The sequence below is a fragment of the Falco rusticolus genome, chromosome 5 (genome assembly GCF_015220075.1).
Source record: "Falco rusticolus isolate bFalRus1 chromosome 5, bFalRus1.pri, whole genome shotgun sequence".
NCBI lineage: Eukaryota > Metazoa > Chordata > Aves > Falconiformes > Falconidae > Falco > Falco rusticolus.
In genome coordinates, this window is record NC_051191.1 from 21,378,395 (window position 1) to 21,401,958 (window position 23,564).

At 48.6% G+C, this 23,564-nt stretch overlaps 2 protein-coding genes across 3 annotated transcripts; both read right to left on the reverse strand.

The window, feature by feature from the left end:
- Positions 1 to 520: 520 nt before the first annotated feature.
- Positions 521 to 6,399, reverse strand: LOC119149018 (low affinity vacuolar monovalent cation/H(+) antiporter-like). Its single transcript, XM_037389835.1, has 20 exons — positions 6,292 to 6,399; positions 5,803 to 5,949; positions 5,601 to 5,722; positions 5,394 to 5,502; positions 5,184 to 5,300; positions 4,947 to 5,014; positions 4,728 to 4,865; positions 4,420 to 4,605; positions 4,211 to 4,313; positions 3,979 to 4,120; positions 3,718 to 3,901; positions 3,499 to 3,598; positions 3,297 to 3,415; positions 3,111 to 3,148; positions 2,805 to 2,917; positions 2,563 to 2,711; positions 2,249 to 2,343; positions 1,858 to 1,936; positions 1,463 to 1,571; positions 521 to 1,076 (listed from the first exon to the last, which is right to left on the reverse strand). The coding sequence occupies exons 1-20, from the start codon at positions 6,353 to 6,355 to the stop codon at positions 1,003 to 1,005; spliced, it is 2,256 nt and encodes a 751-aa protein (XP_037245732.1). The 5' UTR covers positions 6,356 to 6,399; the 3' UTR covers positions 521 to 1,002.
- Positions 6,400 to 7,887: 1,488 nt separating this feature from the next.
- Positions 7,888 to 22,536, reverse strand: TMEM209 (transmembrane protein 209). 2 transcript variants are annotated; one of them, XM_037389479.1, is made up of 16 exons: positions 22,362 to 22,536; positions 21,385 to 21,437; positions 20,518 to 20,657; positions 20,344 to 20,402; positions 19,449 to 19,580; positions 18,217 to 18,455; positions 17,733 to 17,937; positions 15,896 to 16,071; positions 15,117 to 15,188; positions 14,003 to 14,099; positions 12,841 to 12,966; positions 12,625 to 12,722; positions 10,689 to 10,803; positions 10,500 to 10,597; positions 9,814 to 9,887; positions 7,888 to 9,440 (listed from the first exon to the last, which is right to left on the reverse strand). In XM_037389479.1, exons 3-16 carry the CDS (start codon positions 20,652 to 20,654, stop codon positions 9,386 to 9,388), a joined length of 1,683 nt encoding a protein of 560 aa, XP_037245376.1. In that variant the 5' UTR covers positions 20,655 to 20,657; positions 21,385 to 21,437; positions 22,362 to 22,536; the 3' UTR covers positions 7,888 to 9,385. The 2 variants fall into 2 exon arrangements, with proteins under 2 accessions (XP_037245376.1, XP_037245375.1); XM_037389478.1 differs by lacking the exon at positions 21,385 to 21,437.
- Positions 22,537 to 23,564: the final 1,028 nt, after the last annotated feature.

A 23,564-nucleotide genomic window follows, 5' to 3' on the forward strand; every position in this document is an offset into this window, starting at 1 on the left:
TCTCACCTCACCCACTGGCATTTCCCTCAGCAGGAGATGCACTGGTCCCCCAGCATGTCACACCCTATACCCTGGGAGTAGTACCAGGAGCATCCCTGACCCTTCTTAGGAGCCTGTTAAAGACCTCTGAGCAAGGATGACCCAGGGCAGTCAGACAAGGCTGGAGACAAGAACTGGAGCTTAGGGAGGGTCTTTGAGGAAGCTGGAGCCCATAGCTACCCCACCACATAGCTCTGTCCCCATAGCACAGTGGTGGATCTCCCCTGGCACCTGCTCTGGTGCTCTAACAGAGGACACTGAGTGCTGTCCTGGTCTGCTCCCAGGGATGCTGGCTCCAGCTGAGCCATTGCTGGTGCCTGATGGCCAACACATTTGAGAGCCAAGCCTTGGTGGACACCAAGTGGCCATCACCCCTAGACTGGGTGGTAGGCAGAGGGGCCCAGACAAGTGACTGAAGGCTCATTCAAGGAGAAACAAACTTGTTTCCAATTTGTACAAAACTGCTTTAATGACAAAACAGCTGAAGAATACTGTTTGGTGTGTTTCTAGTACCATCAAGAAGCCCTGTGTGATCCCCAGACCCAAGCCCCTTCCAGGGCTGGGATCACCCACTGCCTGGAAGGGCAAGAGGCTCTTCTCAGGCACCTTCTCCCAGTGCAAGATGTCCCAAGGGAGGGGTCTGTGCCCAAGACCACACAGAAACCCCCTTCAGGGCCCTCCACTAAGGACAATTTTCCTTCCAACCACACAAGCACGGGCTGGAAATACCTCTGTGAAGTGCTCCGGCATTGGGGCTCCTTGATTCAGGGGTGCTTCCAGTGCTGCCCTTTCCCATCACTGGAGCACTGTTAGCACCCCACTGGGGGAGCCAGGCAGCAGCAGACGCTTCAGTAAACAATGCCTCCAGACTGGAGCCAGCCCAGCCAAGTCCCTGAGACACCAGATAACTTCTTGATGGGTGCTGAACCCAACAAGAGGGTTGGAGAAAGCAGGGTCCAAATCTCAGCAACCACTGGGCGATGGGGCGAAGAAATACACAGCCAGGAGGATGAAGTAGACCATCACCAGCACCGTGCCTAGGGCAAACAGAAGAGGTTGGAGGAGGTTACTTCCTGGAGCGAAGGGGGAGGTTGCTTTTAGGACTGTCTAGTGTGATCTGGATTAGCCCACTGTAGAGGACTTTCACAGTCCTCTGCAAAATCTCAATTAAAAGGAGTTTAAACTCCCCCTTAAGGGTGAAAAGGGAGTGATCCCCCTTGGAGCTACTGCAGGGTGGCAGCTCCAGGCTTGACCCACACCTCCAAGATGGTCAACCAAGGCCCCTGAATTGCTCAAGTCACCACTTGCCAAGAGCTGCAGCAAGCAGATGACCCCAGGGCTGTATCCAGGTGCCCACCACCCCATCAGGACAGGGAAGGTGGGTACATCAAGTCCCATAGCAACTACACGGGTGAGCAGTCACCTTGGAAGTAGTCACATTTGCCATCCATGAAGATGTAGTTCATGAGCACCACACTGAACATGCTGGCATAGACGTGGAGGTCACTGAAGACAAGCGTGAAGTTGGTTGGCTGCAAAGCAGAGGATTGGGGGTTTATGGCCAGCTGGGACAGCCCCACACTGACTGTGGTTGGGGACTTGCCTGTCACCCTTTAAATCCCCTCCTGCCACAAGTTGCTAGGGCTGGGGACAGCATCAGTCAAAGCAGGAGACCTCTGACCCCACTTTCCCCTGCAATGAGCAGAGGGGCAGAGACACTGGGGATGGTGGCTGTGCCCTTGTCACATCTCACGGAGCACTGTGTGTCCCCAACCCTGCTGCAGGAGGTCACCCAGGGTCTGTCCTGGGGCTACTCACGTAGAAGATTGTGAAGAGCACAAGGACGGGGATCTGGAGCATGCAGACCTGGACAGCAATGCAGTTCCCAATCTCGATGCTGGGGAGGACAGAGGACTTAAGAGCTGCCAAGCACCAGGTCTCCAGAAGCCCTTGGCTTGCTCAGCTCAGGGTGAGGCAAAAAAAACCCACCTCAGGGAACCAAACCACAGCGCCCAACCTGTTTCTGGCCCCATTTCTGGGGTGACTTTTAAGTCCTCCTCAGGGCAACGTTGGCAGGGATATGACCCATCAGTGGCATGAAGCTGGACAGCCCATCACTGGCACCAAGGCACAGCTATGGGACTGGAACAGGGCACGGGGACCATGCTGAAGGTAGACACCTCAAAACCCATCCTTTGAGCCAGCTCACCTCAAGCTCAGGTTGTTCTGCAGGGCAAACTGGATGCCATTGACAATCTCTGGCAGCTCCGGCACCATTGCCAGCACAGTGACACCAATGAAGTACTGCGGGGAAGAGGCAATATCAGCAATGTGTATGGCCGGATCCTGACCATATCCAGACCCTGGGCAACCAAACTCCTCAGTGCATGGAGCATCTCAGCATCTTCCCCCCACACTGCTCTTGGGGCTCAAACAGCATCCAGGGCAGGTTCCCATCCCTGGAGGGCACATCCTGGTCCTCTGGGCCACCCAAACCTGGCCCACCACCATCCCCACACTCACCTGTGAGATGGTGGAGTTGGTGAGGATGGGGCTGATGTGCTCCGTGGCCAGGTCAGCACAGGCTGACATGCAGAGGGTGGAGAGCAGGAGGATGACCAGGGCCCGCCAGCGAGACCAGTGTACCACAGCACTGTGGTGGTGGCCAGGCACTGCGGGAAGAACAGAGACACAATGGGACACCCCAGCATGGTGAGAAGAGCCGGCCCCACAACTGGGGCATCCCACAATTCAGGGACACTCACTGTGACAGTCGCTGATGTGGATATCGTAGATGTGCGAGTGAGTTTTCAGGGTGAAGAAGAGGCCAATGAGGTAGGCAGCAGGGAGCAGGAGGGACACTGTGTACACCAGGGGTCTGTGGGACATGGGTGACACGTGCTTAGTGCCGCCAGGCTCCAGCATAGAGACCCTGGGGGGGGGGGGTGTCCCCTGGGCATGAAGGAGATGGGGTGCTGGATCAGAGCCCTTCACTGGGGGCAGAGAGGGGACCTGGGAGGGATGCAGGACCATGATCAAACCCAGAAGGTCCCACCCCAGCGGACACTCACTGGACATGGCTGTAGTAGAGAGTGCCATTGTTGTCCATCTGCAGAGAGAAAGAGCCTATCAGTGGGGATGCAAGGGGACAAGGGAAAGCCTTGTTGCCACCACCCAGCACAAGAGCAGGAGCCAGCTGAGCTCAGAGCGTCCCCAACCCCAAACCCCAGCAGCTGGGGGTCCATCTCCCCACTCACCAGGTCAAAGTGACAGTTGTGGCAGAGGTAGTGGCCCAGTGGGTTCTGGGTGATGTTGTGGCACTCACCACAGATCAGCTTCCCATACACCTTGGAGAAGAGTGTTGGTGCAAAGACACCTGCAAGGATGGAGGGACATGGGGTGTGTGCCCACACTGGTGGGACCCCCCCAGACCTGGGGACACCCCTGGCCCCAGCTCACCTCCCACAGAAAGGAAGAGCAGGGCTGAGCTGACACCTGCTGAGCGGCTGTTGAACCGTTGCTCCTGATGCCGAGTGCCCCCGATCACCATGCACAGACCCTTGGGGATGGAGAAAGCCCCCCCCAGGAAATCCCCATCAGCAGTTTGCTTGCAGCAGCATCCCAGCTCTCTGCAGAGACTGGGTGCTCTCATGCCATGAGTATGTCACCCCATCTCACCGGGACAAAGAGGACACAGCCCACCAGTGTCCCCGTCAATGCTGACTTGACGATCTCAGCATAGCAGCGGTTGCCTTCGCGCGAGCCCTTGATGAGGGCCGTGATGTAGAAGGTGAGCTCCGTGATGGAGCCAAACGTGGCATTCACCACTGCTCCCACTGCAAAATTGCTCTGGGCAGAGATGCTGAAAGAGAAGGAGGGTTCAGCAGGGCTGGCTTGTGTCCCCAGTTTTTCATCAGGTGTCCCCCCACCACTGCTCACCTGGCAATGGCCATCCCGATGTAGTAGGAGAGAGGCATGATGGAGAGCAGGGCTAACGTGAACTTGACTGAGGAGCTGATCAGGCGGTTGTGGCTGTCCACGTAGCCCAACACCAGTGTCACCAGCACCAGTGGCAGCAGGTCTGGGGTGGCCAGTCAAGGAGATGACCACAGTGGGATGGGGTTTGGGGTCAGCCCCCCTACCCCCCCCACTCCAGCCCACAAAAGGATACTGACAGCAAAGACATTGATGCCATCCACGGCATATTTGTAGTAGTAGGGGTTGACAGCACGGTAGCAGCAGAGGATCACCTCCCCCTCCAGTGGCACCTCCGTCTGCAGAAGGAGAAGTGGGCGACACTGCTCCGAGCATCCCCTCCCCCACCTAAAACTCACCCCAAAGCAGGGTGTGGGACCCTCACCCCTGCACAGAGGCACCCACCATCTTCAGGCGTCGGACAAGCACTTGCTCCGGGGGCAGCAGCAGGACACGGGCAGCAGTGCGGGCACTCAGCTTGGCCACAGGGATGAGGACGATGAGGAGCCATGCGGTGATACACACCAGCCCGTGGGCCACCACCAGCACTGGGTAGCCCAGGCACAGCCACACCACAGTGCCAGCAAGCTGCTGTGAACAGGCAGCTGTCTTTAGGGTTTGCCCCCCAAAACACCCACCCCAGGGGAGCAAAGGCACCCATGGGTGCCATCCCCACATGATGGGGGTATAGCTATGTCCAGCATGGGGCTCACCCAGTATCCAGCATCCACCCAGCACTGTGGGTGCCAGCGACGTGGCATGGGGCCACCGAGCAGGGCTGAGCTCTCCCCGGCACTGCTTGCCTCCACACCAGCCTTGCATGTACCCAGGGCCTGGCGGGATTTGGGGACCTGGGGAGATTGAGGATATCAGGGTGTGGCATGGGACACCCCCACCACCTCCCATGGGGTTCTGATTCAGGGGACACTTACCTCCGCTCTCTGGATCACTTTGCCAAAGGGCCAGAGGAAATACCCAGCCAGGTCCCAGCAGAGCCACCCTGCAGGGACACGAGTGTCAGCTCTGTTGGGGATACAAATAGCCCTTCCAGCTACAGGGCCACCCCACAGAAGTGACCTAGGCGATCCCAGCAGTGCCATTTTGGACTCAGCCAGGAGACCCACAGCTCACTCAGCCTTTCATGGGGGTGTCCCAGATTCGGGACTCACCATAAGGAGCCCCCACAACGGCAATGAACATCACGGCAGCCACAAGGACATAGAGGAGCGAGAGCCACCAGCCAAAGAGCAACAGGTAGAGGACATTCCCACATGTCACTGTGGACCCTGCAGGAAGGGAGATACCAGATGGGACCATTGTCACCTGCAGCAGCCCAAATCCATGCTGCTGCTGCACAGGGCTGCCCCAAGGCCACCCACCTCCAGAGCCCCGGATGATGTTGAGGTCAGAGTAGAGCTCTTTGACAATCTCTGATCGGTCCTCCCAGGGTCGTGCTGTCACGTGACTCTTCCATTTTTTGAAGCCAAACTGCAGAGATTTTTTTGGGGTGGAGAAGAGAAAAATACTAAACCATTACAGCTATCCAGGAGCACCCATGGGTGCCCCCACCCATGCCAGATACTCACCTTGTAGTTGTTTGAGAGCTTGTTGGCCTCCACAGCGTTTTCAGCTGTCAGGGTGGTTTTCACCACGCAGCTCTCACAGACCTCTTCTGAGTGCTGCTGGCAGCAGGATGAGGTGGACATGGCTACAGGCGAGATGGAAGGTGACAGGGGGTGTGGGACAACCCCAGCACCCTGCATCCAGCCCATCCCACGGCCGACCTACCTGGGGGGATACGAGAATGGTGCAGGTGGCAGCCCACGTCACCCAGATCACCCTGCACATTGTAGATGGCGTTGCAGTGCCGGTCACAGAGGGAGTCCCGGCGGGGGCCATCGCTGTCGCCCTGGGGCTTGGCGGCCTTCGGAACATCTGCGGGCAGGGGTTTGGAATCACACCAGGGCCACATCCTGCCTGGGCTTAGCACCGCAGGACACACGGCCGGGTCCCCAAACCCCATAGGGGGCACACAGAGCTCCCAGGGTAGTACCCCCAGGATGGTACCCAGGTGATGCTCAGAAGGGTTGGACCCCTCCGGTGCCCAGCGTGATGCTTGGAAGTGGAGACGGGGGAGACGGGGTCCCAGCCCCCGGTGCCCAGTATATGGGTAGCACATCCCTCTCGGCGTGATACTCGGGAGGGGGGAGAGAGAAGGAAGGACGGACGGAGTCTCCCCGTGCTGTCCCTACCCCGTAGCCCCCTCCCTGCGCTCACCGGGCGCATCGAGCGCGCAGCAGCAGCATCGGCGGCGGCGGCCGGGCTCACCCTCACTAGCCATGGCGGGGGCAGCAGTGGTCCCGGGGGCAGCAGTGCCGGCCCACTCGGGCCCGCCGGTATTTAACGGGCGGTGCCGGCGGGCATGCGCGGGGCGCGCCCCCGGGAGCCGCCCCCGTTCCCATCGGGAGGGGCCGGGGCCGACCCGCCTCCGCGGGGCTTGGATGCGCCTAGTAGCCGAGTGCGCAGGGACCGAGGTGCGCGGTGCATCGGGGTGCGCGGGGCTGGAGCGTACGGGATACCGGGATACACAGGGACAGGGGTGCGCGGGGACGGGGGGTGCGCGGTATGTCAGGGTGCGCGAATACCGGGGTGCGCGAGGATCTGGGGTGCGCGGTGTAGCAGGGTGCACAGAGACCGGAGTGAGCTGTGTATCGGGGTACACAGAGGAGAGGATGCACAGGGATGTGGGGTGCGCAGGGACGCGGGGTGCACGGGGCTGGGGCATGCGGGAACGGGGGGGCATGGTATATCGGGGTGCACGGGGATGCAGGGTGCACGGGGCTGGGGCATGCAGGAACCGGGGTGTGCACTGTGCCGGGGTGCACACAGACCAGTGGGCATGGTTTATTGGGGTACACAAGGACAGGGGTGCACAGGGGCCAGGGTGCACGGTGTGTCAGGGTGTGGGGTGGCCAGGGTGCACAGGAACCTGGGCCGCACAGGGAGCCAGTGTTCACGGTGTACCACAGCACACAGGCCTCTGCGCTGGGAGTGGGGTGCGCGGGGACCCAGGCGCCCAGGGACTGGGGTGCAGAAGAATCTGGGGTGCACAGGGACTGTGGTGCAGGGTTTATCCAGGTACACAGGGTGCATGGTGCATTGGGGCACTCAGGAACTGGGGTGCACAATGTATTGGGGTGCATGGGGACCGTGGTGCACAGGGAGCAGGGTGCACAGTGTGTGGGGCTGCACAGGGAGCAGGGTACATGGTGTGTCGGTGTGAGCAGGGACTGGGGCGCACATGGAGCTGGGGTGCATGGGGACTGCAGCACACAGGGACTGGGGTGCACAGGAACCTTGGTTGCACAGGGCTCTGTGCTGGAAGTAGGGTGCATAGGGACTCGGGTGCACAGGGACTGGGGTGCAGAAGAATCTGGGGTGCACGGTTTATCTCCATCAGAGTGCACAGGGAGCAGGGTGCACATGCAGCAGGATGCATGGTTTATGGGGGCGCACAGAGGGCGGGACGGGTGGGGATGAGGAAGCATGGTTTATCGGGGTGCACAAACATCTTGGCCGCGTAGGGAAGAGGCTGTGCAGGAGGACCCCAGGGCAGCGGGGTGCTGGGGGTCCCACGAGTGTGTGGGGCCCTGGGGGTGCAGCAGCCCTGGGCCCCCTGGAGGTGCCTGGCGGGACGGGCTCTTCTTGAAAAACACCCGTTTTTTGGTCAAAGAAGAGTTTCTGCACATGAAGAGCCTCCAGCACAGGACTGAGCTCAGGGTAAAGCGCAGCTAAACCTGGTTCTGGGGCGCCCCTCCTGGGTTCATTGAAGGATTTGGCGATGCTGAACCACAGGCACAACCCAAACAAGCGTTTGATAAAACAAACTCATTTAATACAGGAACAAAAGGAGCCATTTTGCAACCATCCCTTGGAAAAACCCAGTTGCCAGTAGCAGTTGGTTCACACTGAAAACCAGCAGCTCCCCACCCCCCACCCCCCCAGATAAAAAGCAAAAGCACCGGTCTGGAGAATGCTACAAGTTCTTCTGGCAGCAAAAAATACAGTACAAAAATACATTTTCAGAAGAAAACACGTGGTGTTCACGCCCCTGGTAACAAGCCAGCATAATTCTCATGTCTTTTCAATGCCAGTGAGTTTTTTGGGGGGCAGTTTACAACCAGAGCAAGGGGAACAAGCCAACACCCTCATCTCCAGCTCGCAAAGATCTTCAGCATCTCCGGGCTTAGAAATTTTTACCTCCCTTTAAAAAAATAACTAAAACTAATTATATACACTTTAACATGCTCATTTGTCAGAATTTACAACAGATTCTCCCCTTCATCCTTATATACAAAAATTTTTTTTAGCAAGTGTCAGACAACCCCTTTCTTTGAAGCAAATCCAAGTGCTTTCCCTCCAAAAAAAAGTAGAGCTCCAAAAGCAGGGACTTAAAAAGCCTGCGTGTTTATACATCCCGATCTCCTGCTGAAGTGCTGAAGCCACGTGCCAGTCTGTGAGGCTCCCAAAAGAAGAGGTTACTAGCAAGAAGAAGCTGATGGGAGCAGTAAAAAAAAAAAAGAAAAAGCAAAAGGCAGGGGGATGCTGTAGCTGTACAGAGGGTACCTGGTACATCAGAGCTCGCAAGACTGCCGAAGTTGGATGGCATGCTTATTTTGTACAAAATAAAAAATGAAAATAAAATTTAAAAATCTTATTTACTGAAACTAGCAGGTCAGACACTGTTTTCTCTTTTCTTTACACCTGCAGCACAGTCACCCAATGCAGCCAGTGGGGTCAGAAAACCCACTTACACTAAAAGCCATGGATTAAAAAAATACACACTTTTTTTTTAATTGTATGTAACACAATGTAGCAAAACAAGTCTAAACTTCTTGATTTGGCTTTTCTCATGTTCATCTGGAACTTCTGGGATCCTGAAGTTGAGCAGATCGCTGTATCTTTCTAAGCAACAGGTGACTCATGGCTTTGCACAACCTTGGGAGAACTGTTCCAGAAAAAAACCCTCAAAGGTGGCTGTAGTTTAGTCCTGAGATCAGTTAGGCTCAGCTAAAGGGTGATGACACCAACAAATACATGAAACAGCAAAAGGCTTTTTAAAATGGGTGAGGAGCTGGAAGAACCTGCCTGGTGTCTGTATGCATAGTGTTTCGACAGTGACATGTTTTAAATACCTTCATAAAACCCGCGTGGGAATTACAAACACTTCTCCTCTGCCCACAAAGCAGAGCTTAAATTATCCTATTTCATAGTAAGTCTGTGTTTAAGTCAACAACGTCGCAACGCTGCTCAGTTTGTTTCGCCAGCAGAAACTGTTCCTCTGATGTTCGCCAGCATCCCACTGGAGATGTCACTCTCCAAAAATCCACAGAATATTGACTCCCGATAAGCCAAGATTTACCCGCCTGTAAAACCAAAAGTTATCATAATGAATGGCATGTAAATTCAACTGCATGTTCAAAACATTAAACAAAGAAACATCTATGCCACGCTTCAGCACTTTAACACGCAGGTAGGCATCGTGACGTGAATCAAGCATGACTCTTTCAGAACGCAGGGGAATCTGGACATTGCTTTTATTGCTTGCATATGTTAAGATTTACCCAATTTCACAAAAAAGCTGCTCTTGTTTCAAATGAGAAGATGATTTTATTACTGCTAATATCATCCCACTGTAGTGATTTCAGTTTGAAGGGCCTTCAGACAAGGCGCTTTAAAACAGGGTGCTCCGTTCACAGCTCATACACAGCATGATGATGACTAACATCAGATACTTACCCCAGCATCCCAGATTCTTTTGTCTTTATGATATACAGAAACATCAGCAAGGTATGGAACATGTTGTTTCTGCCCTGAATCCACAGGAAGAGAGAAACAAAACTTAGAAATCAAGGTACTGATGAGAAATCATAGCAGTTTTTCATGTAGAATAAGTGGCTGTAGAAAAAGACATCATGAAATGGCATTACAGGGCGGGCTGTCAGGCTTTTTGCTTTAATATTTTACTTTCTTCAATTACGTAAATACCATGAAAATCCCAAAAGTGTTTTTTTGCTAGAATATAATCTCCAAATACTTTAAATGCTGGAGCATTTTGGAAAGCAGATATGCAGCAACAACCAGGGATCAATACACAATGAAAATGTGAGAATTTTCTTAGTTTGGGACTGGAAGCTATTCCCCAGAATTCTTATGGACAAGCACTGGGGCTTACTGGCCTTACAGGGTGACAACACACATCAGGGAGGACATGACATAGAATTTTAAATAAATAGTCAGAAAATAAACAAGAGGAAGCTTCTGTATCTTAAATAGATACTAAAGGTATTATTTAGTAGCAGGCTAAGACCAGCCTATGTGTAGTCGATAAATGTGGCTAGGACCTAAAAAAATAAAAAACCCCAACAAATCAGATCTGCCAACAATTTCCTGACAGCAGGAAAACACTAGTAACCCCGCTGTACCTTGGGCAGGTTGTAGACATGGCGCTGGTAGATCAGCTCGTAGTGGGGTGGATTGATGCTGCTTTGGTAGATGCAAAACACATTTTCATTTGAAGTGTCTGTGAATGAAAAGTTTAAAAGACGACAGGGATTTCATGGGTGCCAACGTGATCCAAGAGGCAAAGAGCAGCTAAACACAAGCGCCAGTACCTGGTTTATCTGGTGTTTGAAGGAAGTGTTGGGAAGTGAAGGTTTTGCCATCGGGATACTTGGGGTGAGGTGGCAGCCTGGAGTCGAGGTAAGTGCAGAACACATGCATAATGATCTGGGCAAAGAAAACCAAATCTCACTATAGCGCCTTTAAAAATACAGCAGTTTGCTTGCCGTTGCCTCAGGCATTCCTTACAGTATTTGATAGTCTGTGGTTCAACGCTGGCCAAACCCCTCTGCGTGCTGGAGCCCAAGGCAGCTTAATGCTTAAAGCGCCAACTTCAATGGCCCAGGCGCACCCCTGGCATGAAGGCAAGTTTATTTTTTCCAGTACGTGAGTGTCGGACACAATGCAATAAACTGATGCTGCATGTCAGGAGCTCAGTTCACACACAAGCAACTTTATCCTGGCATCTTGCAGAATTTGGCAAATCTTACTTAGCATATTTAGGCCATGAACTCCAAGCCATCTGTTTTAGCAATGGGTTCTGTACTAGCTGCGAGGATTTGGCTGAGAAGGGCAGATGAAATCAAATTACAGCTTTGCCGACACTACCCCTATCAAGCAAATTTCTCCTTTTGCCTCACAAAAGTCAAAACAAAAATCACTGGAAAAATCTGAGCTGGCCGAGAATCTTGTTAAGAATGCCAAAATTTTGAAATAAAGTCCTAGAACAAGTATCCAGAAAACAATGCCGCAGCCTGCTATTTGTTTTAACCCTTCCCAGAGAGTTCTCAACATTTTACGCGAGCAACAAATTATCTGTCATATATAACAGGATCTATTTCAGAGACAAAACAAAGGAGTTGCTCTGGGCCACCAGTCTCAAGAAGTTTGGGAGATGCACCGTGGGAATCACAGCTTCATATTACCCGCAGCGTGATTAGCAAAAATGCAAAACTGTGTTTGTTTTTTTTAAATAGTAATTGTCTTAAGTTAATGCCAAAACTTCATGGCAAGTGTTTATTTACACTTTTGAGCTGTTCACCCTGATGTCTGTTAAGACACTAAGAGTTGCTCTGCAGCCAGTGACAACCAATTATTTAATCACCTTCACAATCAGAAAATCAAATCCTATTTCAAGACTGATTTTGTACAACTCTAGCTTCCAGAAACTGAATCTCACTGTGTCTTTCTCAGCAAAATTGTGAAGCTCTGACATTCTGATCTCCTGGGGTTTATTCTCCCAAGTAACTGAAAATCTATTTACAGTGGGGAAAAAAACAGTCACACTAACTCTACTTTTAGATACAGAGTTCAGGTGAAGACTCACACTGTAAAGCCTGTTTTCTACTCCCTGAATTGTTCTGTTAACTATTTTAATCAGCTCAGGTGAATTTTCAAGTCATTGTTTACACAGAGGTGCTGTTCCTCCTGGACCTTTCAGATTAATGGGCTAAGCATCACTACAAGTCTTCTCTCAAGCAGGACGTGCAAGGTCTTCAGACCTCTCACAAAATATTACCATATTAAACAGCAGTCCTGCCACTTGATCTGCTTTTTTTTTTCCTTCCCCTCTCTGTCCATTATAGTACAGGAAAATGAAAACATGGCAAAAGGTTTTCTCTGCATTATAAACTGTTAGGTTAAGGCAGACACTTTGCTTTTTTTAAAAATACAGCAGAACTGCCCCAACAAGATCCCCACCCGGCCAGCTGCTCCCTGGAGTTCTGACAGATGTTTCAGAGTACTGTAAGTAAAAGCCCGGCCTAAGACTAAGACATGCAATTGCATTTCTGCGATCTATACAATGTCCAATCCTATCTGCATTATTCCCCATGGAATCTCACCAACTACAACAGGATTATCCCTGTGAGTGATGCAAATAGGATTTTACCATGTTCCTCAAAAGACTTACTGCCTACTCCCTCCAAAACCTGTGCTGAAAGGCAACCTACTTGAAGCTGTCATATCAAGACATCTTCAAAAACTTACAGAGGAGTCAGTGGGCAAGTCGGTGTCCCACTTACGGCCTTTGAAATCCCCTCCTCTGTTCCATCGGAATGAACTCATGCATCCTCCCTGAGAAAGCTCTGAAAGCAACATGATTTATTCAGTTATCGTGCATGGAAGTATATGAAAGTGGTATCCTATGCTAGTTTCAGGGGCTGTCAGTATGGTGAGACCACGTACAATGGTGACATCACATACCTTTGATCCTTTCAACCAAATATTCCTGGTTTGGTGTAAGATCCAAATACTGCACTATAGCATTCAGGGTTGGAATGAGAGGAGCTTTAACAAGCGCTGCCTGCTTCAGACTGCTGATGCTGGCGTCTGCAACACAAGAAGAGCCAGTGCAGGTCAGCTATGACCACCACAGAACACTGAACAACCTCCCTTACTGAGCATCGCTGCTGAGGACTTTCCTTTTTGGTGCACCATTTAAAGTCCTAGAAACATGTAACATGTGACACTATCCCAAACACCCATTTCAATTACAGTGAAGTAGCAGATACCTCCTTTATGTGACAGAATATAAAAGCTATAAGGAACCAACATCCACTTTGAAGAGCAGAGGGAGAGTAACAAAGCGGGGACAAGATCAGCATTGACCAGTTTTTCTGCAGGCATTGCAACAGATGGTAGCTCTTAAGGAGACACTACAAGACACAGCCTGCAAAAGGTGAATTTAATTTAAAAACAGCATATAAAATCCATTTCTTCATTAAAGGGACATAAATTTGAAGCTACAAGAGAAGCAGTTCCTTCAGAATTGTATCATGACATGAAAAACAGAACTCCATCAGAATTAAAAAAAAAAAAAACCAGTTCTTTCAGAAAGCAGCCAATTTTACGGACGTATTTGGAAAAGCATGTATTAGTGGAAAAGGTGAGACTTTATAGCGAGACAGTGACAATTTATATATAGCACATCTATCTTTGAAATGTTTTCTGATAGTTTAATATGTAATAATCAATGATAATTTGAGTTTGTAATTCCCCAGCAGTAAATTTAGGGGAAAGGAAAAAAGAAAATAAAGTAAACAAGAAAGGGAACAAGAAAAAAGAAAAAGAAAGCAAAGCAGAAAAGACAAAAAGAAAAAAAGAGAGAAAAAAAAAAAAGACAGTTATGAATTTTATATAAGACAAGCATCCGTGTGCCAGCATCAGTATTTCCAGAAGTCTTATGAAGAACTTTCCAGCTTAACAAAATGCTTGAGATGGAACAAAAACAACACTAATAGAGAGCAGAAATGGAACACTAACATTTAACAGACCTCATTTATATAATACCCATCCAATGGCCTGACTACAGAGCAGCCCTCCACTAACCACCATCGGGAACTCGAAATCTCCCACCTCATCCTACCTCCAATCTGCAATTCTGGACAACCCATTCGTCTCAGCTGAGTGCTCACAGACTCGATCTCTTGGACAAGTGGCACTAGAATAGTTTCATTAATCCACTAGGAAAGAAAAGGGTGAAAATTCAAGAGGTTGGAAGCAACAAAAATGCTAAAAACCCCCAACCCTTAGTTTACATCTTACTAATCATCACCATTACTATCACAAAGCAGCTTGACAACAGAAACACTGAAGCCAACCAAGGAGGAAAGTAATTAAATTAGAATATCAACTTAGGCAGAGTTTATATGACTCTTTAATACCATCTAAAAGGCCAGAAAAATCAATGTAAAGGAGTCAGGAAAACAAATCTCTAGGAAGTATCAGATGAAGCTTTTCTGAACCATGAGGGAAGGGGCATTCTGAAGCACAGCCCTCCCACCATAAAGATAATTTATACTTTGATGGATCCACTCCCTCTCACATTTGTTTCAGGAAATCAAGAAAGTGATAAACACTACGTGTGGGATTTGTACGTGACAGAATTTGGGAGCTGAATCAAGCTGGCCCTAAGTACAGGAACAGACACTCTGGAATGTGGTATGGACCTCATAAAGATCTTTGCTTTTCATAGATCTTACTAAAGGATAAAAAAAAAAAAAAACAAACACCAAACCAGCACACTTGACAGATGCTATGACTAAAGAGGTAATTCAAAAACAGATTTATTAATTATTTTGCCATGGTGTGCAGTTAAGTCTCCTCTGCTGTAGCAATTCCTATTGATAAGATTAAGATTTTTCTTTCTGCCCTTTATTATGCTGCTCAGGGTTGTCAGAAAAAATATCAGGCTTTGGGTCGGAATTTTCCATGCTTTGAGCCCAAGAGAATGAATTTGAAATACTGCAGAAACATGGATTTAGCCATCTGAGTTACAACATGGAAAACCAAATCTTCTCATATCCCATATCCCATATGCTTTTGTCATTCAAAGCATAGATGAACTTGGTAACTGAAGTTTTCAGAATACAAAACGCTGAGGTCTGGTCGAAAACACACTCCGTAGTCCTCTCTTAGAAGCATGCTGCTGTGTTTCTATCTTCTCTAAAAAACAGGCAGTTCCTAGAGATGGGACTTACGTTTCTGAACTTAGCAGTCCAGGAATCCATGTGATCAAGGAGCTGTCGGTTCATTGTCACCCGTGCCCAAACCTATGGAAAAGTTTATCAACTACGTATGAGAACTTCAGAGAATACCAAGAGTTTTTAGGGTCTACGACAATTCCCAATATGAAGTACAGCATAATCCAAATCATATTTTTCCCCAAAACTCTTATCCATCTGCTGGCTTTATCATGTAACTTCGACAGCAGCTTCGCATACAACGCTCCTGCTCTCTATTCACGGTACAATCACCTTGCATAAGCCCAAATTCAGTTTTAAGCTCTCTAAGCTGTAGGACAAAACTGGTCTGAAAGGTAGGCTCGATTTAAGAGGTATTTGAACTGAAAGCTTCATTAGGCTAATGTAGGAAATAAAATTGATTAAATTAATTGAAGCCACATGAATTAAATTCCTTCACATCAGACTTTTTTCAGCCACAAGCATAAAGGCGGTACTTTATATCCTTCAGCTGTTCCACTGCATTAAATACAGATCAGTTTCAACTCAGTTTTTGTATCATAAATGTATTTTAACCAGTGCAAGCCTTGCTCTCCAGCAAGAAATTTAATTTTCCAACCACAACTCAAAATCTGAAATATCCATTTACAGTGGCAAGGAGTCTTGCAAGCTCTATAAAGATGGTTAAATGCTCAAGGATTTTTCTCCCCCATGTTTTTGATACAGCTCAAATCCAAACCTTTGCACAAAGCTGGGTATTTTTTCTCCCTCTTTACTACCTTGCTGCCCGAATTTACCTCTTCTGCAGCCTGTTTTGAGCTCAGGTCAGCTTCGTCTTTGTGCGCTGATGGAGCCTGGGACCTGCAAGCCAGCTGATACTGGAACTTTCTCAGCATCTGTGCACTGTCTGCCATGGAACGGCTGTAGTTCCAGAAAGTTGGGCTGTTGGAAGGAGAGCTGGAATCTGAACTCCCTGAAACGATTTTTTCAGTAACATACAATTATTGCCAATTCTGGAAGCAACAGCACAGGCACGATAGGTCAGTATATTAAGGCTTTGACAAGAGACTCAAACTACCATGAACACATACACCGAAGTCAGCCCGCATCAACACCAATCTCACCCTTAACTTGATTGTCCCAAACCAGGACAAAACCTGCCTGCAGGTAATTCACCCCTTTGTCTGAAATGCCTTTTCCACAAGAGATCCCTCTCATCAAGGTGATAAAGCCTGTCATCTGACCACGGTCCACTACAGCCAACAAATGCTACAGAGATGACCTATCAGGAGACATGTGGAAACAATGGCATTCTACCTCACATTTCAACTCCTCAGTAGAAGACTGAACTGTTCAGCAGCCACCCTTAGCAAGGTCACAGGTGATTAGCATTAATGGGTTAGGTCTATTTACTAGTACAAGTACACTGGAGTCCTCCTGCACAACATCCTTGTCTCTAAACAGGAAAGATGTGCGTTTGACAAACGGACCACTAGGTGGATAAGGAACTGACTGGGTGGTCACACTCAAAGGTTGCGGTCAACAGCTCAATGTCAAAGTGGAGACCAGTGACAAGTGGCATTCCTCAGGGGTCCATACTTGGACCAGTGCTGTCCAACATCTTTGTTGGTGACATGGACAGTGGGATCAAGTGCACACTCAGCAAGTTTGCTGACAACGCCAAGCTGAGTGGTGCGGTCAACACGCAGGAGGGAAGGGATGCTGTCCAGAGGGGCCTTGAGAGATGCGCCCATGCAAACCTCATGAAGTTCAACAAGGCCAAGTGCAAGATCCTGCACCTGGGTCAGGGAAACCCCAAACACAAACACAGGCTGAGCAGAGAATGGATTGAGAGCAGCCCTGAGGAGAGGGACTTGGGCGTGCTGGTGGACAAAAAGCTCAACATAACTCAGCAATGTGCACTCACAGCCCAGCAAGCCATTCATATCCTGGGCCACACCAAAAGCAGCGTAGCCAGCAGGTCCAAGGAGGTGGTTCTCCCCCTCTACTCTGCTCTCATGAGACCCCACCTGCAGTGCTGCATCCAGCTCTGGGGCCCCCAATATATGAAGCACATGGACCTGTTGGAGTGAGTCCAGAGAAGAGCCACAAAGAGGCTGGAGCACCTCTCCTAGGACAACAGGCTGGTAGAGCTGGGATTCTTCAGCCTGGAGAAGAGAAGGCTCCAGGGAGACCTTAGAGTGGCCTTCCAGTACCTAAAGGGGGCTTTCAAGAAAGATGGGGACAGACTTTTTAGTAGGACCTGTAGTGACAGGACAAGGGGGAATGGCTTTAAGTTGAAACAGAGTAACTTTGGATTAGATATAAGGAAGAAATTCTTTACTGTGAGGGTGGCAAGACACTGGCACAGGCTGCCCAGAGAAGCTGTGGCTGCCCCATCCCTGGAAGTGCTCAAGGGCAGGTTGGACGGGGCTTGGAGCAACCTGGTCTAGTGGAAGGTGTCTCTGTCCACAGCAGGGAGGCTGGAACTAAATGATCTTTAAGGCCCCTTCCAGCGCACACCATTCTATGATTCTCCAATCCTTTGCAGCTTTTCTTATCTGCAAAAGCCACTCTTGCATAAAAACACCACCTCTCATTACCAAGCTTTTCCAATCAAATCAGTGTATTTACCTAGTTGAAGTCTCTGCTGTTTCTCTTCTTCATTTCGAAGAAAGGTGTCCAGTGTCTGGAGTTCTGTTATATAGTCTTCTTGGCCAATAGGTGAATTATACAGAATGGGCGAAGAGCGGTAACGAGACCTCAGCCCACCGCTTTCCATCGGTCCAAAACTCGTGTAGTATGGTGATCCAGTAGGAGAGGGGCTGAAGCTGGAAACCTTGGGTAAATAAAAAAAGCTGTGTCATTTTCCTTCTACTTTGTATTTACATTTTAGTTTTTTTTTTTTTGCTTTGTTCTGAAGCAAACCTGCCACTAAACCAAATAAAGTTACAGTAGGGAAAAAGGACAAAACTGAATACAACAAATTTATATCTATATTGCAAAAGGAGCAAACACACAAATACACAACTCTCTGCTGGCTGCTGCTCACCTTCAATGGCATATGGCACAAAACAAGCACCAAACTGTACCCTTGTACAGTTGTCTTGGTTGTTACCTTATTGTAGCTGCTGCTTGGTGAATGGGTTACAGCACTGCCGTAAGAAGTGCTGCTGCTTGACAGAGCCTGTAGCTGAGGGCTGTACCCTGTGATACAGCTGGTAGTAAACTTTGGACTGGCACTAGGGGAGCGAGATGGGCTGTAACTCAGCACGCTTTGACCCTGGATTGGAGGAGAAGGTGTCGAAGATGGGACTTTCTTTGCCGCCAGGTCACATGGTGGAGTTGTTTGTATGGCTACAATAAGGAAAAACAGAATTAGCACTGTGGATGCAGCTCACCTACCCCTTTTAAAATGTGCAACAAAATGCATACACAATGCTATCTTAAGGCAATTCTATAAAGAGGCTAGAAGGGACACAGGAAAAATCTGGCCCCTACAGAACTCAGCTGTCAAGCCACTGCTGCAAAAAAAACCCAGAGAAGACTAAGACACATGACCACAACTCAGCACAAATTCTACAGCTTCAGATTTCAGTTAAATGTTACCAGACACCCTGCATAACCTGGGGGGCTTCTCTAACCAATTTAATCAGCTACTCTATCTGCCTACTGTACACATCTTTAGCATACTGAATGTCTTAATTTATTTGTGCAACTATGCATACAAGATCCTTGAACTGTCGTGATTACTCCTGTCTATGTCCTGTTTTCTAGGGGAAGACTAGCAGAGTGAAAATACTACCATCCTAGCATTTTGCTTTTGGTGTATTTATCTTGTCAGGTTCTGCTGTATTTTAGAACTTTGCTTTCATTTTCATAAGCTTTCTGAATGACCGCTCTCTAGGCTGTCATTTTCAGACTTCACGTGAAGGTCTCTCTGTCCCCCTAATTTGGTTCTCGATACCTAGTGTACTATTAGTAGGATATTAAAATTAAACATAAACATGCACTCTCTACCTTACTCCTAGCCCTACATATAGGTTACACATTCCTTGTCCAGCCTCACCAATGTTTGAGCCTCTCGCTGTCCTTCAGCAGTCACTACCATCCTGTCCTTTTTCCCTGTGTGCTTGTTTCCCCTCCAGTTCTCCCACAAACACCCATCAAATTACTGCCTGATGCTGTGAATTTTAATATGTAGCAGGTAATTCAGTTTACCGCTTGTGTCAGAGGAGGCAATTCAGAACTCACATCACTAAAGAATCCTGTACTTGAGAAAAATACCATCTTGCAACAAAATAAAGAATTAAAAAAACCCAGATTGCTTGAGATATTTATTACACTCACCTGCATTCCGCAAACCCAGCAGGGCCTGCTGGCCAGGAGTCACGACCAAGCTCGTCGGTGCCATTGTGTATTTGAAGTACAACCAGAAATCAAATAAGGCATTGAGGCTGAACAGAGATGCAAACACAAGTTCTAGAAGAAACAAAGAAGTTATTACCATAGCTTGAGCATCGGGAATAATAAAAGAACATTATTTGCAAAAACAGGCATATGGCCATTAAAAATAGGTCGTTATTAGGGCTATCAATAAGTACCAATCTAGGAAAGTATCTAGGTATATCTTCACCTTCTTATGCAAGAACCATTAGAGATAAATTTTCATGGCTATGTTGAGATTAATTTCTATTGCTAAAATTCAGTTTTAAAAAGATGGACAGTTATTTTCCAAAAGCAACATAAACTACTGCAATGAAGCTTCACAGTATTTCTGAAACATTTCCCATCAAATCATCTGTCACTCATGTCATGATTTTTCTCTCCCTCTTACTCCTTTTCATCCTTCTATTTGATACAGCTGGTTTGGAGTCTACTCATCTGAAACAAACTTTAACTACTGTGAAATGCCATCCACACCCACAGTACCACATAGCAGTAAAATCTGCACTGTTCTCCAAAGGTTTATCTTTGCATTAAACAGATTTAATGCACCGAACAAGTTTGTCGTGCCCTTTCATGATACATCTAAGAAAGCTGCCAACACTCCTTACCTGTCTCTAAAAAGAATGAAATTGCAACAGTTTCAAGGGAGATAACTGAAAGCAAACCAAATTTTGGTTTAAGTTTAAAATAAAAAAAAGGCTTGCTTAAAAATTACCTCCCTGGCAGTAAAACTGACAAGTGGGAAAAAAAAAAAAAAAGAATCCTGAAAATGAATTTAAGTATTGCAGCAACCCACCAATATACCAGAGTGGCCAGTATGTGATGTTGTAGTATGAGCTGATGAGTTTCCCAGTCCTGAAAAGAAAAACAAGAAGATATAATTTTGCAACAGTTTGGTCCCAGGAAACATTTAGGGATATACAAAGTAGGATGCTTTGCTTATTTGAATCAGATGTAACAATTAACGTACATTTCAGTATATATCATGCCCGCAACGGATATATTAAGGAGTGCCCAGGCCAAGACCACCTTCCGGGCTTCAATCTCCTTCCTCATCTTCATAGTCCTGTCAATGAGGGAAGTTGCTGGACTCTGTTCCACTGTCATTATCTGTATCAAGAAACACAGAGAAAAGCCAAAATCTGTCAGCTTCTATACAGTAAGATTTTCAGTCAGCATGAGATGGAAGAAAAAGCAGTTATCCAAAACAATCTATACAAATAGGCTTCACCTTTAGCCACCAAGTAATGTTTAGCATATTAAAAAAATAATAATTCGTTTTACCCATAAAAATAGATAATATTTATTTGACAAATCCTACTGTCAGCTCTGTTACTTCATTACTAATGAACAGCATCCATCTACTCCAGTGAGGTACAGATAAGAGGACAGAGACAAATTCCAACCTCATTTTTGAAAAGTAACATCCTTCAGAAGCTACAGGCAAAGCTCCTGACTTCTCCAGGCAAAGGAAGTCCAAGAAAAGAATGGCTTGGCACAATTCTGCGGTATTTTTATTGAAAATTTCCACTCATTTCAGTAGATAACAGAGTACTTTCAGACTATACAGCCACCTCCTGTGGGCTCAGTACACCCGAAAGGTAACAAACTTGACGCCCAGTAACATCTTTTGTGAAAGAAATAACTCTGGTGACTTTTTCTGCTAATCCTGTCAGCAAAATATGCTACTGTTCCTTCGTGCCATCTGCTTAAAAACTTGTAACATAGTTCTTCACCAGATGGGAACATAAATAATTTGCTTTTTTGGTACAAATACTTCAACTGGACATTACTACCTAAAAAAAATTTTAACAATACAAAACTCAAATCACATTACCTGCTTCTTACTGGTACAGTGATTCAATGGTGAAACAGTTAACACCGGGATTACTGGAAGAATTATACAATGATACATTCATTACCTAGTAATTTTTTTTGTCAGATTTTTCATATAGTTTGAGCCTCAAGACTTCCCTTTCCACACTGACAAATGTAGCAGCCCTAAGCAGAGATCCTCTCCCCCATCCTCATGCTCCCACTCTCTCTCCCTGAACCACGTCCTCCTGCAGAAGCAGAAGTTGTACTGTTAGGGCGCTGAAATGAAAGTGGGATTTGGTCCCTTTCTACTCGACTAAGAAGGCTGGGTGTGGGATTTTCACCTCCAGACTGAAATATGTCCTTCCATACCCCCTGCCCTCTTCTACTAAGGCACAGGAATGAGGGAAGGTCTCACCTTGACAACATGTAAGTCCCGCTGGCCCCAGATTCCCCAGTTTCCCCCATGCAGGGCCCTCTGCCACACACAGCCACAGCTCTCCTTGCTCAACACCCCACAGCACCCTCCACCCAGATCTGTCACAAACGAAGAGCCCCCACACCAGGGCCCTCAGAGCTCTCCCTGCCCAGATCCCACCGTCACACGCAGGCAGCTCCCACATCTCCCCCCACCCAGAAGCCCCATGCCACCCCGGAGGTCCTCTACAGCTCGCCGCCGCCCCCCCGATCCCACTGTCAGAGAAGCAACCTCACTGCTCCCTCCATCCAGACCTCACCGTTACACACAGGCAGCCCCCAATGCTCGCGCTGTCCACAGCCCCGTCATACACCACATATATCTGCCCCTTATCCTGAACCCTGTCACATGGAGGCGGCCCCAGAACTCCACCCGCCCACAGCCCTGTCACACACGGGTGGCCCTCCACCTCCACGACTCGCTGCCGGACACCGCCCGGCTCTAGGCAGGCAGCCTCCCCTCAGCGCCCCACCCCGCGCAGGCCCGAGGCGCCCAGCCGTGCTGGGGGTCAATCACCGTACCTGCCGCAGGGCCGAGCGTCCGAGGAGACGAAGGGGACACACAACTCTCCTCAGGGAGGGCTGGCGCACCCCATTTTCCCAGACCGAAGGCAGAGGGGGCACGCAGCAGAGCACTCCCCTCACACAGGCAACAAACACCCACCGCTCTACCACGACCCCACCGCCTGCGCCTGCGCGCGCCACCGTAGCGTCACCGGTTGCGCCGCACGGCGGGAGGCGGGGCCTGTTGCACGGGGACGGACGCCGTGTCTTGGCGGGAAGGGGCGCGTGGCGCTGGGTGGTGGGGCGGCCATGTTGGCCGCGCCGTGGAAGACCGGCTAACTCGCTGTCCTCTGTGCTGTGCTGCAGATGATACCGGAGTTTTACCAGTGTGCTCAGTTGTAAATGTTGCAACTAATGTATCCATGACACCGCCAAGCAGTACAACACTGCATTGTGTAGCTTTGCTACCAGTGGAATGCTGCATTGTGTAGTTCAGCTGCTAGTAGATAACTCAACTGTTAATCCAGCACTGCCATGCCCACTGATACAGTGAAAAAAACCCTAAAACTTTGCAGCAGACAGAAACTGCATTGATAACAGAAACAACACCCAAGAAAGAAGGAAGGGCGGAAGCTTAGCACTTAGCACTTTGAGAAGGGACAGTTAATACCGATGTAGATGAGCTCAACAAGAATGTAAATAAGGAGCCTTCTGATGAGGATGTGCTCTAAGGTAAAATAATTGTGGTAGTAATAGATCAGCGACTTCCTACTCAAATGGCCCCCACCCCAAAGAAGGTGGATCCCCCGCCTGCCCGGAGATCATGCTGATCTAGATTAAAACCAGCCCAGTGGGCACATATTAGTTCGACATGTTTAGAGTGGACTAATGAAAGGACGAATCGTTAGCTAGCAGATGTTTTAAGATAACAGAAACTAAATAACAAAGGCTGCTAATGTATGCAAAGATAAACAAGAACTTCAGGTAACTGCCCAAGAAGATGAAAAGTACGTCTTGAAGAGGCGCTAGAGGGAGGAGATTCTGAATGTTAGGAAACCTTATGTATATGCATGACTTTGTATAATAAATATCGGACTGCTTGTTGAAACAGTGTGCAAGTTAGGAGGAGCGATCCCCCTTGCACCCAGCGCTGCAATAAACATACCTGCTTTATAACTCTCCTCGAGTTGTAGAGTTCGATTCCACAAGTCACCACCACTA